This window comes from Ascidiella aspersa, chromosome 4 (genome assembly GCF_963924565.1).
Source record: "Ascidiella aspersa chromosome 4, kaAscAspe10.2, whole genome shotgun sequence".
Classification (NCBI taxonomy): domain Eukaryota; kingdom Metazoa; phylum Chordata; class Ascidiacea; order Phlebobranchia; family Ascidiidae; genus Ascidiella; species Ascidiella aspersa.
The window spans coordinates 16,612,429-16,626,545 of record NC_139450.1 but is presented as its reverse complement, the minus strand read 5'-3'; the positions used below and the strand labels follow the sequence as shown (position 1 = coordinate 16,626,545).

The 14,117-nt window shown below is 37.6% G+C and overlaps 1 protein-coding gene across 2 annotated transcripts in view; it reads left to right on the top strand.

Moving 5' to 3' along the window:
- The window catches only part of LOC146148400 (calcineurin-binding protein cabin-1-like), a 49,539-nt gene extending 35,685 nt beyond the window's left edge, over positions 1 to 13,854 (top strand). For both annotated transcript variants that reach the window (XM_083386939.1, XM_083386938.1), the window contains exons 40-45: positions 8,508 to 8,741; positions 9,341 to 9,466; positions 10,188 to 10,514; positions 11,061 to 11,256; positions 11,619 to 11,843; positions 12,237 to 13,854. In XM_083386939.1, coding sequence (XP_083243065.1) covers positions 8,508 to 8,741; positions 9,341 to 9,466; positions 10,188 to 10,514; positions 11,061 to 11,256; positions 11,619 to 11,843; positions 12,237 to 12,451 — 1,323 coding nt within the window. In that variant the 3' untranslated portion in view covers positions 12,452 to 13,854. The remainder of the gene's footprint in view (positions 1 to 8,507; positions 8,742 to 9,340; positions 9,467 to 10,187; positions 10,515 to 11,060; positions 11,257 to 11,618; positions 11,844 to 12,236) is intronic.
- Positions 13,855 to 14,117: the final 263 nt, after the last annotated feature.

Here is a 14,117-nt window from a genome sequence, read left to right as displayed (position 1 = left end):
ATTTCAATATGAAATCTAATACGAAAGTTTTAAATATTGAATTGCTTTTAATACCATGTAAATTTAATAGCTCGCTAGCATTGCGGACTTCCTGAATAGTTCAATAAGCTGTAGTATGGAAATATATTTTCTTGCTAAATCACGACTATTCATCTGAAGTTTGCACATATGATTTGCATGTTATTTCGCGAAGCATTACAATTAGTGGTAAAATGGTCTCATATAGACTTGCTTTTTTTCGAAACTATTTTTTTCTGTTGTCCATAAAACCGTTATTTGAGCAAATACGAAATTCAATGCCCTTGGCCCTTGCTTCAACATTCGTTTACGTTCGCTTCATTTCCTGCCGCTGAAATAATATCTGTGGGTAATATTTGTTTGGCGAGTTTGCGACGTTTCTTTTCTCAATGAGGAAATTGGTCGAGTGTAATTAATTTTCCAGAATAAGCCCTTTAAAAAGCTGTCTAGTTTGTAATTACTGGAGAGATTATAGTAGTCCGAATCAACCTGGACAGAGGGTATATATCGAAAAGGTTGATTAGCGTTGCTGAATTGATTACTAACACACCAGCGCACACAACAAGCACAGCCCGCCATTCAGTTCTCTACCATCGCCTACTCGATGGCGCATGAAAGTGAAAGCAGTTTTCCTCTGTGTGCGAATCGAGCACCATTATTTCAATATGATTTGTGTGTGAGAGCCCCGATTGTGTGATGAGTGCCGCATATTTTTTCGTTTCCACATTCACCCGAAGGCTCGAGCAGCTCCGAGCCAATAGCTTTACCAGCCAACCTCTAGCGAGCAGGGAGTTGGCAGAGAGAAAATGGGCCCTTTGCACTCATATATTTCTCGCAGAAAGGCCGCGACGAACCGCGATCCAGCGCTAAAAATAGCCGGCGTTGTTTCCGCCTGACAGCAGGCTCCCTGATACAGTAACCGCGGTGCGTTTGCATGGAACAAGCGAACGGGCGTTGCCGCACCAAGCGAAGAGTTTTTCGCGGCCCAAACGACCAACACGGGAACACACAATCATTGGAGAGTCTCTGGCGTGCTGGCTTAGCGGCTGCCACAAAGCGAGCGGGTCGTAGCTTGTAGACAACTAGTTGCATGGTAGGTTTTGGGACGTTGTTTTCAAATAACGTTTTTGAGTGTTTGCTCAGCAAGTCGAGGAAAATGGAAGGTGTTATTCTCGATGAATAGATGTTAAGCTAAAATATCAGTAGCGTTTTTGTTGTATTATAGATACAGCGCGCCATTTCGGTTTCACTAGACAGTTATTAGTTGTCATTCAAATTTGTCAAATGTATATCAATTAAATTCCTGTTCTTTGTTCAAAAAAAGAAAATGAGGGCCACAAAAACAGGAAATCAATTTTGTATGAAAAAGTTCTAGGTAATTAGTGTACATTTTTCTCAGTTAATACATATGCTGAATATTTAGTGGTAAACCTTCTGATAAACCAGTTGCTTACTGTTTATTAACTGAATGCTTTGGTTTAACCACGTTTTTGTAGACTTAGGATGTTTCATGGTTTTGTTGTTAAGGTGGTGTAAATATTTGGTTATGAGAGGTGTACTAAAGTAAATACTAAAGTAATTGGCTTTGTGTGTATGTAGAGTGTGAAACTTCCTGCAGCCTAAGTGATTACATGGTGGCCCTGTGATAGCTTCATTTCTTTCCGGTACTGACTGTTTATATTGGTGATGACTCACAGAATGGCGGATAGCAGGCACTGCTTTATAAGAATAAGACTTGGTAAAAAAGTTTTTAATATAATTAACAAAGGAACTGCAATTTTGTGAAGTGCAGTTGACTTTCTATTTGAGATATACAATATAATCAATGATGAGGTTGATTGCTTGCCATGTTTGTGTATTAGAAGTTAGTTAATCAACATACAAAGTGCATCAACAAAGTGTACATAGATAAAACAACCAGTACTTACAAGATGAGTAGTAGTCTGAAAATGTCAGAGACAATGCAAAGCTATATCTTATTCCAATAGCACCCTACTTAGATACACCTACAAACTTACTAAAATTTGGGCTTTTTGTCATTTCAACCGAGTTTTAACATGTGCATAGGTGTCTAAAATTGTTTATACTCCCCAAAAACTGTGTGTAGTATCCAAGACCATGAACAAGCGTTAGGATCTTAAATAAATAATTATATCATTGATAGCTAGTCGACAGTTGTTTTAGGTGCACAGGATGAAGTATAAAATAAGTATTAAAAAAATAAAACATACCCCTTCATTGAAAAAAAAGTTCAAGAGCTATAAAATATCTGAAGACATTATTGTCACTATGGGTAGAAAGTAGTTTGCTGACCACAAGCGAACACCCCTATCAGTATGTGGATGCAAAACTCCAACCAATAAGAGTCGATAACCTTAAGTTTCTGTTGCAGGGTCTTTATAGAATTCCAAAACAAATGTTTAGTCACTATTTTTGTCTTAGAACTAAAATACAACTACCTACAATATTCATTTTGCCAAGCTTTAAAAGGAAAAAGGAAAAACTTTTGTGTATGTGATGCACTTTACATATATGGATACATTTTATTACTACTACAAGCAGACAGTTACATAAATAAGTCTTAGGAGAAAGTTTACATTAAGGTTTTAAGCAAACCATATTTGCCTAATCAAGATAATAGTTCAAAACAAAACTGATGAATGTAGAGTTTGTGACCGTTGAAAAGGTTAAAATTATAAAATGTCAATATTTCTTTGGCTTTCTTATCTTGACAATCTCCATTTTAGATCTATGAATTATAGATGTCAAACAGTTATTGCCTAAATGACGATGCTTTTGGATTACTAGTTGCATAAACATAATTTAAATGATAATATTCAGCAATATGTCAAACATGAAAAATGGAATCTAATCAGTGACCTATGATTGTTTAATTACTTGTTTATCTTTTGCTTGTTATTTTAATAGCATAAAGGGGATATTGGTATTTTTTTCTATTTGTATTAACACTATAAATACTAACTACACCATGCTTTTGGCATACATAAAATTTATTCCTACACTAATTTTTTTAAAGATCAAGTGTAATATACTAGTGAGTGTGTACACAGCATTTTTTAATCAACTTATAGCCTGGTTTAGGTGATATTCGCCCCCTTGGTCTAATTTGTGCCAATACCAGGTCCTTGTGTTTGACTGCATAGAAAAATAAGGTGAAGACATATGGTTACTAAAGTATCCCAACCTGCAGAAAGACCCTTAGTTTTTATACTATTAAACTTAAAGTTTACACATGTATGCAAATTTTTAAAAGATATGCAATCTATATTAATGTTTAACTTTGGTCAGAATTTCTAGTGAGCTGTGTGACATCTGTAACATGGAAAGTTTGAATGATTATATTGGGAACCAAGAACCAAAAGACCTACTTAATACCAAAGCTTTGTTGAAAAATTTTTATACCGGTGAATAATACGCTATGGTGATTGTTGTGACTCAGGTTTGCAAAATTGTCAAGATAATAATACCAAATGCAGTGTGATTTCAGTGACTCATTTAACCTTTGTGAAGTCTACATTTTGCTCTGCTCATACAAGGGCAAATTTTTTATGACCTGAAAATAAAAAGATATGACTTCATTTTTTAGAAATGTATGGCAATGTATGACTTTATTTTTGAGGAATAATGTAATCTCTGTAATTGACAACACTCATTTAAGTTTTTACACCTATTTTAAATATTCATACAACGAATAAAGCGTTTGTTATACTTTAAAATCACTACAATTTTTTTTATATCACATCTAATCACTAAGCAGTTTTAAATACAGTTGTTATTTGAACCATGGTCCGAGACTGTATATTTTGAAACATTTACTGTATTGCAGTGGTTCCCAAACTTTTTTGGCTTACTAAAACTAAAAAATCTTAAATATTCACAGGACACTTTTTAAAGAACAAAAACATAATAACTTTACGAATGCCCTTAACACACAGAAAACTATGTTTTAATAGGATCAATAAGCCCGTTTATATGCACGTTTAAGCCGGATTCGAATCTGTTTCGTTAATTTATTCTCTCTCGTTTTGGTGCTGGAATGAATTATGTTCTCTTGTTTCTTAATCGGTCAAAAGGAGTGGTTTTCAATCCGTTCGCCGCTTAATCTGTTCGTTTCGCGGACGGCCGAAATCGTTTAATGTAGAATAACCTGCTTCAGCGCAATAAATATCACGCCACTTTTGGGGCATTATGACGTAACATGAACGGCTAGTCGTAGACAAAACAACAAGTTTAGCGCATAAGGAAAGAATATTACATACACTCGTTAGATACTAATTTGTGACAGAGGAGCTAGAATCCACAAAGTCGAACATTATTTGGGTTAGGATGCGGGTTTGGGTAGGTTTAAATAGTAATACTTGGCCCACCCTCACCCAAATATTGTACATTGCTTTAATAATTATCACAACGCTGTGGTAGGATTTTAGGCCAGCGCCAAATACAGTTTTCATTAGTCATGTTTGGTACATCTCATCACCTTCTTTTGTCCACTCTGCCTTGGATATATAGCGTTGACCAGCACACATAAGCTTAACTTTCATGCACTTATATTCTGTGTGCCAGGTAAACTGAAGCACTATACAGTCAAAAACATACTTCGGCAAGCCAAACTCCATCGGCAAACCAAACTCAAGTAATTCTTGTTTTTTTTTTCAATTTTAGGTTTATAAAAACGAACAAGCAGCAATAGATTGCTACCGCAAGGAGTAGCCTAAGCCGAGAAATCAGTTGTGCGTCAGAGATTTACTGGAATATTACGTAATAATGCACATCAGTGCAGTTTGTACACTCAAGGTGGCTTGAATTTCGCGCCATGTAATTACGACGCTAGGTGCATATAAACAGGCTTAGTGTTGTTCCAGATAGTGCCTGTTCCAAGTCTCAAATTCTTTGGGAACCTACTGTAATACAAATACCTTGTTTTCCAAAATTAATAAAAGTTTTACAGCACACTTGCCAATCTCTAGAGGCACACTAGTGTTCCATGGCACACAATTTGTGAGTCATTGCTGTATAGACTGACCTTCTGCAAGTGCCTATGATATGAGACAACATCATGTGTTGCAAAAAAAATTGTCAACATAATGTTACAATGCAAATTTACATTACAGAACATTTGCTATTAAGATGGAGTAAACAATGACAATGTTACTTTCAATGCTTTGTTAGTATGACCGCATTTCTGATCTAAAAATACCTAATTTGAATGTTTACAGGAACTGCATTCATGTGCTTACTAAGGTTCCATCTTTGCATTTAAAGTAAAAACTAAAAGAAAATGTATTTTTAGACCTAAAACAGAAAATATGTCTTTTTATGGCTTTATAACTTCCTAAAAAATGAAGAAGTAGCCCAAAACAGCAGAAAACTTTCTGTACCGACGAAAAATATATGACTTTAATGCATTTTTTGATACATCAAACAAATGTGTTATGGTCAATGCACACTTCCTGGTGTAAAGCAACTATGGCTGCAAATTTGAAGAATAGGCCTACGGTTTTACAAACTATTTTCTAGTTTTATTCAAATTAGTCGTTTTCAATATTTTTTTTACCCTTAGGCTTCCTTAAATTATTAAAGTAAAATGAAACAAATCATGGTACTAATTAATTTAGGATACCAATCAACAAGAATGATGTCATCTTGTTAATATAATATATCTGGAATTAATATACAAGATGTTGAGTGGCCCCGTTAAAACTTCCTCACATACCTGACCCTAGTTTGATAACCACCAATCTAGACTCTAGTTAATTAATATTTTCATGAATGTGTTAACTTAAACAGGGGCAGTCACACCTTTTATGGTGAAATACTTTTTTACATGTTGTGTCATGTTATACGCCACCACCTTTTGTGTGTCTGGACAACTGTTGTATAAAAGTCATTTTGAAATAGCTTAAGTCCAAGTCAATTATTTTTGAATAAAAATCAAGCCAAGTACCAGTCACGACACAATTAGAGCAGAGCAAGTCAAGTCCTTGTCATAAAAATTAAATGGTTAACTATTAAAACTAGTAAACTCTGATATAACTCAAACTTGAAATTAATTCAAAACGCAAGATGTAGCAAGTAATTGTTTTATGTGCACAACTTAGGATAAATAGCCAAACGTTATAAAAAAATGCTTGATTAACACACATCATTTCAACCCTAGTCATTTTGCCCAAACAACTTAAGTCAAGTCATTTAAAAACAGTAGCTAACTTTAGTGCCCAAAGTTAATTCATTGACTTAAGTAATTACGTCACTGGTTTGGAGTCCAGACAGTAATCGTTTGGTCCAGTTTCGAGCCAGCTTATTGAAAGGAAGGGGCGCAAGTGATTTTACAGCGCAACTTACGCGCACCGGTTTCTGGTAGTTGCACGCAAACGGCACAACATCCCAATAACTGATAAAGACGCGGCTTGCTCTTGTTGCTGCGGCTGATGGTGGTATGTACAAGCCATTATTATGCTAGGTAACTACCGCATTACAAATGGGCGACGCATTCGAAACTGGGTTACGTCACGGTCTTAAGTTAAGTTGGAAATGCCAAGTAATTTATATCCCAAATTCCTTTTGGCAGATTGTGCTGTAAGAAGTGCCCTTCGTTCATGTTAAAGGAAATGTTACAGAGCGATAATAAATTTCAGGTAATACTAAAGACGCCCAAACCTAGTTTAGCACATGTATAGAATGTAGATATACCACCGACATCGTTGCAGTATAACAAAAAGATTTGTTCCTTCTAATTAAAATGTAGACCTACATCAATGTTTTCTGGAAATTTAAAACTGAGGAACTGAGATTTCAAAACCTAAAATTGCATATGAAATAAAACGCTTAGTTGTAAAAAAATGGTGACCTTCCCTGCCACGTTGAACGCCTTTATCTGCTGATGAATCAGAAAACAGGAAGCAAATGCAGCGCTTACAACACGCGCCAACATCTGCGGTCTTATACGTTGCCTATATATACAAAAATACAGCTCGATCATCTTGCCGCCAAAAAGACTGCAAAACATACAGCTTTATAAAAGGTTTCCCATAAAATCACATGTCGCAGTTAATTGTTGTTCGACAAAATGACGACTTATCAATACCTTATAATGGTAAATGCCGTTGTAAGACTAAGCGCTACGTTAACGGCACTTATAATAGCCTAAACCCCAAATACAAAGCTAAGCATCTGTGATGTATTTTTGTAGTCTACATTCATTTTCGTTAGTGGGCATTCATCCCACTTAAGCGGCATCTGGCTCGACAAGAATAGGTTTGGTGACGTATTTAATTTGGACGGAGGGCGTCGGATTGGGCTTCACCTGCTGTAAACATGCAGTGTCGTGTTGCTGAACAGCCTGACTCAAATGCATAACTAGAATTAAAATAATCCCCTGTTATTCTGCCCGTGGTTTGCCCGATGCCGTGGTAAATATACACGTGATTTGCATTCTTTACAACAAACCTTGGTTAAATCTGGTTGGCCCACTCGCCAGAACGTATATCAGGGTTAACGTGTAGTATGCCGATCTGCCAGTTACAGGCATTCGTTTTTATTTACAAGGATGCAATACCACCTTTCAGTGCTTTCACTAATAGGAGAGTTAGACCGAATAGTGAAGTTCATTAAATGGACCTCAAATATTTGTTTATTCAGTAGCATACCTTTCTGCGTCGTATAAATGAAACAGCAATTAGCTATAAGACTGTGCTATGAAAATCTAACAAAGCGCTTGTTTTTAGTTAACGATTACAAAAATGTTTTATTACAATTCACCAAAAAAGCATAATCCATATTTTCACGAAATTTTGATTTTAGTACATATTTCGCATTTTTGGTTCTCAATCCAGGTTTAAGGTGAAGCACTATACAGTTAAGTTATGTGCGCTGTTGTTTACTAAAAAAAATCCCATATTTAAAACACTTGACTTGCTAACGGAAACGATTTTCACGTATTTTCTATTTTTGAACTTCTTTGCTTATTTCAAAATTTCAGCAGAAGGATATCCGCCATTTGAGGGGGACTTTTCATTCATCACTGTCCGAATGACTTGAATAGATTATTGCCTAATCAGTGTAAAATCATGTAGTTATGTTCAGTCTGCCTTCCGTTGAACGTGTTGTTAGTTGAGAAAGTATAGATTCATCGAACTTTTATATTCTATACTTTCTGAGAGATTCTGACGTGTTTTTGTCAATCGCCAAAGTTGACAGTTATGTTTATTAGGCTGTGAGAATAAATTAGGCATACTGTTTTTTAACTTTAGATAAATTTAGTTTTCTGTATTTTCGAAGAATCTAGCTGTTTGTGTTTCCATCGATTGCCTATGTTGAGAAGATTTGCTAAATATTAATGTTTATTTATTTTAATATGATTCCAGTTGCGAAATTACCTCTATTTATTTTGCGCATACACATGATTGCCATCGCGTGAATACGTTAAGTTTTTTTGACTGTAATAACGATCAGTGTCCGTTCGCTTTCAGAGCAAAACCGTTCCGATAAAAGAACGCAGTAGCAAAATGCCGCTCTCTGTTGACGCGCAAAACTCTTCTGTCGAGAATTGCCTTGGATTAGTTCTGGACGCCTACAAGGTATACCAAGATACACAAAAGCACCCGGACTCCACCACCAAGCTGGACACTTCCATTGACCCCTGTGACGTCACTCATCAGAGGCTTTTGGCTGACGCATACCACAAATACACATGCTGCGTTGCCGTAAGTTTGCGCGTTTTCTGTGGAGCGATTAAGTTTAAACCGAGATGATTTTCTATTTTTCAGCTCCTTATGTATACTAAATAATGAATTTTCCACACCATTTCTTAACTAAATAAAATCGTATTTTTCGTTAGCTCCGCCCCCGACCAAGATTTACTTAGGTTTTAGCAGCAATACAATTTACCTCTATACCTGGCAAGAGACACAATTCAAATGCTAAAACAATGGAAGAAAATATTTTGTTAAGATTCTATGTCGTTTATTGCTAGTATCCGATTTGCGCATTAAGGCATATATATATATATATATATATTTCTTCTTAGTTTGATGCATCGCTGAAAATATGTTCGTAATTTGCCCGAAAAACTAGTCTTATACCGGCCTACTTAACACATACTTGAAATCTACTGGCCGCCGCATTACTAGAGGCGTGCGCTTACAAAAAAAGTACTACTTGTCGCCGGTTGATGAAGTTTTACTATTTACTTACATGTTAGCCACGTGAGTGACTGAGCAGTTTAACACTTTTAGATTCCTTTGATTTCTTCAAGGTTATTTAAGGCATCAACGCAAGTGTTTTAGTTATTTGTTTTTTGTAGAAGCACTCGTCAAACGGTGACAGTTCCTCTGAAACACTTCAAGAAACTTTGTCAGACGTCCAAGTCACGTCCACGTTCGAGCAAGCTGTTCGTTTCTGTCAACGACAAAACCTCATGAAAAAGCAGGTTGGTGACATAACATGGTGAACCTTTTAAGTATAACTAAGCAACCTGGAAGAAGATAAAACGAAACCGATTGTTTCTGTTTGATACTTTATTTATGAGCCAAATACACATTGCCATACGAAAGAAGTTACTTAACGCTTCGCGGCTTCCCTTGAACAAGCTAGTCAATTTAAAGGAGAAAACCAAAATGTAAAGTCATCTGGGGCCTTGCGTACCACAATTGTTGACCAAAGGTTTTTCAAAACAAAACAAGCAATACATTTTTCAACCAAATGGGTCGCTAACCAAAAACAATTTCGTAAATCTGATCAATCAAGCAACTACTAATCGAAGTGCGTGACTACTATAGCACTAATGCCGTTTTGATGTGATATATCGGTTGTCGTTTGTACCTGATATTGTCGCGAAGTATATTTTCAAATTGGAACTGAAAATTAAACATTTCTAGAATATAAAACCATAAAATACCTTTTAATTTTCTGTTTGATATGAATGTAAAAGCAGCAATAAACTATTTATTAATAAAGTGGTCCTCACTAGTAGTACTCGAGCAGCTTTTCAGGTGTAAAAATTTATACAATAATTGAGACAGAGTCGAACTGCCTTAACAGAGTCGAACAGTACGACCACCAACTACGCAAAACTACACAAAATCTACATGTGTTCATATGTGTTTTTGTCAGCCACTTGTAGATTTGTGAGTGCTCCTTACGTGTTTTAGACCACATCCAGCGCGGCGAAGGCGCCTCAAGTCACATCCATACATTCCACAAACAACCCGCCAACAACGTCAGCCGCCAGTGGCGCTCACGACGACGCAACGCGATCCGACAGCGGAGGCGCAACTGCTGCGGCCGACCACGTCAAGGGCCTGAGCATTGACGACCCTGACGCCCTGGCCCCTGCCGACTCGACAACCGCCACCCCCGTCGCCGCCGCCGCCAACAATAACGTTGTCATGTCCGAATCTGGCCTGAACAACCCCACACAAACGGAATACAAGTCCACCGTCAACGAGAGCGCCCCCAGCGCAGGCCAACAACCCAAGGTAGGTTTCCAACAAAAAAGATTTGCAAATCTTTTCGTACAAAGCATTACGATAAAAACGTGTATTTTAAAAGTAAGATAACAAATTCATTGATTTCTAAATATTTGTTTCTCACTCTCTGTATCATAGAAGAGCCTCTCTGTAATAATCAACATCTCCAATACTTTAAACAATCTACATACTGTAAATCAAACCTTTTTTAATACACAAATTTACGTAAAACTAATTAAAAAGAACGCTGTTCTCAAGAACCAACTTACTTTACAATAGAGTACTTAGAAATTGTGCAAAAGTACTCAATGCGAAATGGTCTGATCTGTTTATTGGTTTTAAACCCATAGGGTTTTTACATCAAAGGGTGTTGGAGACTGAAACGTTTGAAAAGCTTTTGATAAAAGTACCTTATTTCCCAATCCTGTTACAGCATCTAAAAAACATTTTTACATTGCAAACGAGTCTAGTTGGAAAAATAAACTTGTTATTCATAGTTACACAACACTTCTGTGTTTTCTGCCGTTGCGAATACTAAGATTCACATTTTCTTAGGTCATGATGGTTGAAAAAGAGGGCAAAAAATACACTCGCATCGGCCTTCCTTCCGGTAATCACACAATAACGCCCTCGCCCGGCAGTGCGTTTAACCCGACGCGTCAGGGCGATGGTGAGATTGACTCGTTCAACAAAAAGAGGATCCGGGTCGATCCGGGGTTGGCACACCTTGAATTGCCCATTTCTTCTTCGAGTAAGCACATCTACTGTTTATGCGTTTACTGAATTAAATATATTTGTGCGCTGTTCACGCTGATAATATAAACGAGGATGTAATACCAAATGTAAGGATATTTTTTTAGAAAAGTTTTTTATTTATTTTCAGTATATAGATAATATTTGAAAGCAGATTATTTTAACACCACTTAGCTTTAGATTTAAATCGCAAAATACGGTTGTGGTACATATAGTTTACCCGTCACTTACATATAGTTTGCCTAATTTGTTTTAGCAGAACAGGAAAAGGGAAAACGTAACTCCCGTAATAAACCCACCTTCTCGTTTTCAAACCAAACCGGTTCTCGCGTGTTAACTTTCGTTTTATTCTCACCGTAGATCTAAACGGGTCGACCAGCAAACGTAGCCTCGTGCGTTCCACGTCGGTGCCAGCCGCCAACTTCATGCACGACCGGGACGCGGACGCCGAAAACAAACCGCCGCACTGTCACCGTCCAATCTACCGCACCGGCTCGTCCATCTCGGAGTACACAAAAGACCGCCTCAAGAAATCCATCCTGGCTCGCACCTCTGCCGCCCTCGTGCGGAAACCGAGTATCACAGGTGATAAGCGCAAACAACGCTACCTGTTCTTTGGAGCATTATGGTTGGAGGTTCTAGTAAGACGTAATAAGAATATCAAAGCCCATACAGAAGTACTCTTTAAAGAGTTATTGGAAACGTTCCAAATGATACCTACTTCTGTATGGGCTTTGATATTTTTATTACGTGTTACCTGTCCTGTTTTGATAATCTGCGTTTCAACAAGTGGTTATGCTTCAATATGCTTCAAACGTTTTTCAAATCGTTTATGTATGGCTAATTTGCTTCCAAACACGTTTACTAATCTGTAGCGAAAATAAGTGAGGGTTTGTATGTTGTTATTTGTCTTCGCTTTTTAATTGTTAGAACGAAATAATGTGTAATAATAATCGGGTTGACCTCTATTCTGCCCAGAGCACGAGATCATGCAGATCCACGGGGAGGCAGGAGCGGAGTATGACTCCTCGAGTGACGAGGAAGAAGTGGAAGAGATGGAGGACGAAGTGGCGCGATCCAACAAGCGAAAGTACGGCGAGGACGGACCGTCTTCACTGGTCGAGTCCACCCCAGTCACAAGCCCGCTAGCCGCCATGCAGTCAACAGTCATCACAACGGCCGGCTCCACCTAACCAGGAAACACGTCACAATCGTTTTTCGAAGTTTGCGCCTGTGACATATGCCGAAACTTGGAGAGAGTGGGCTGAGACTTTTCTTGAGAAAAATCCTGCGTCGTTTTATCGACCTCGTGCGGAAGTATGTTCGATGGATTGCGGCTCTTTTCTTTGTCACCGATGCACCGATGTATTCAATTCCCCGATTCCATTGTTGTGTTTACCTTTGTAACTGCCCGACTGTTTTTTTGCTTGATTTAAAAATACATCCCCATTAGTCATCGTTAAGAGCATACAGCCTAATGGAGGCGAACGGGTGGGTTTGCTGCTCAAATCGTTTCCTAAATTCGCGAAAACTTTCGCCAATTTTTTGGTTATTTTTTCGTGCTGTATTGCAAGTCGACGAAAGTTGCTGGGATATCATTGTTGCTGCTGTCCGAACTACTTATACAATTAAAAGTATACAACAAAATGTGACAAATACGTCACAATAAGCAGTCGGTGAAATTTCATCCTTGCTCCACCGGAAATAATGGTTTGGCTCCGGCAATGTGTTACGACTTTTCACGCGGATAAAATTAATACATAGAGGTTGCCTGTGATTTGTATCGATTGTTGTTTTTGCGGTTTCTGGTATTTTTTGCTACTTGGTCGTTCAGGCAGAATGTTTGTTTATAGTTTAACGTTTAAACCATTCGTAATATTGGGGCAATGAATGCTGTACGACTCCAGGTGCATTGTACCTAACGATGTTTCAAGTGCTGTTAAAAAAGTACCAGCTGACATGTAACGTTGATGCTGCTGTTTAATCTCCTAAAAAGGAGTTTCATTGTCGGCTTGCAGTTGCTTTTTGCAAGGTGGCGTCGTCCTATAGTTGCTGAAATATATTTTGTTTTTAGGACTTTGTTTGCCCGCGGTTCCTATAAAAATTCCATAAACAATGCGACGAATTCCATAAACAATGCGACTTTACCCAAGTTTTTGTTTGTAATGCCAAACTGACGCGATAATGCCAATTTTCCCAAGATTATTGTTCTATAAATTGTGTTTATTCCTACATCATTTTTTTTGTTGTTGGATAACTCAACTCACATACGAACAGAAAACACTCATCTCCGTACATTTACTTTCCCGAGTTTGCCCTCCGTTTTTTCGCCCATTACTCGCTTTACATCCATCGAAAGCGTCTTTTAACTTTTCTGTTTTGTTTGCGCTTAGATGCTGCCTTTTGTACATCGCACATTTTTCGCGAAATTGTTTGCGTCCTTATATGCGCCACCAAACACTCGCTGTTGTTTTTTTCAAAGCATTCCGTTTGACTTGCAGCAGTTTCTTGTCTGTGCAGTTGTCTCGTGACCAAATTAAGCCTGGCATTACTTTGTTGAGGCTGTTAAGCCGAATAAAACCCACACTTGGCAACATGACTGCCTTTGTGCCGTTACGTGATAAAATAAAGTGTTGTCAGTGTTCTATCAAATGTTTTCTCATGGTAGGTGTGGCTTTCTTGATTTATAAAATGTCCAGCAGAAGCAGCAGCAGCAGCACAAGCTGTCTTTTATATCAAATGACGTTGGTTAGCATAATAGTATCATTAATTCGTTCTATTTATTTTCCGAACGTTTAAATTTAGATAATTCAATATAAAAAAGGTTTAGCTATGGGTTGTCCTAACATGCAAATATTG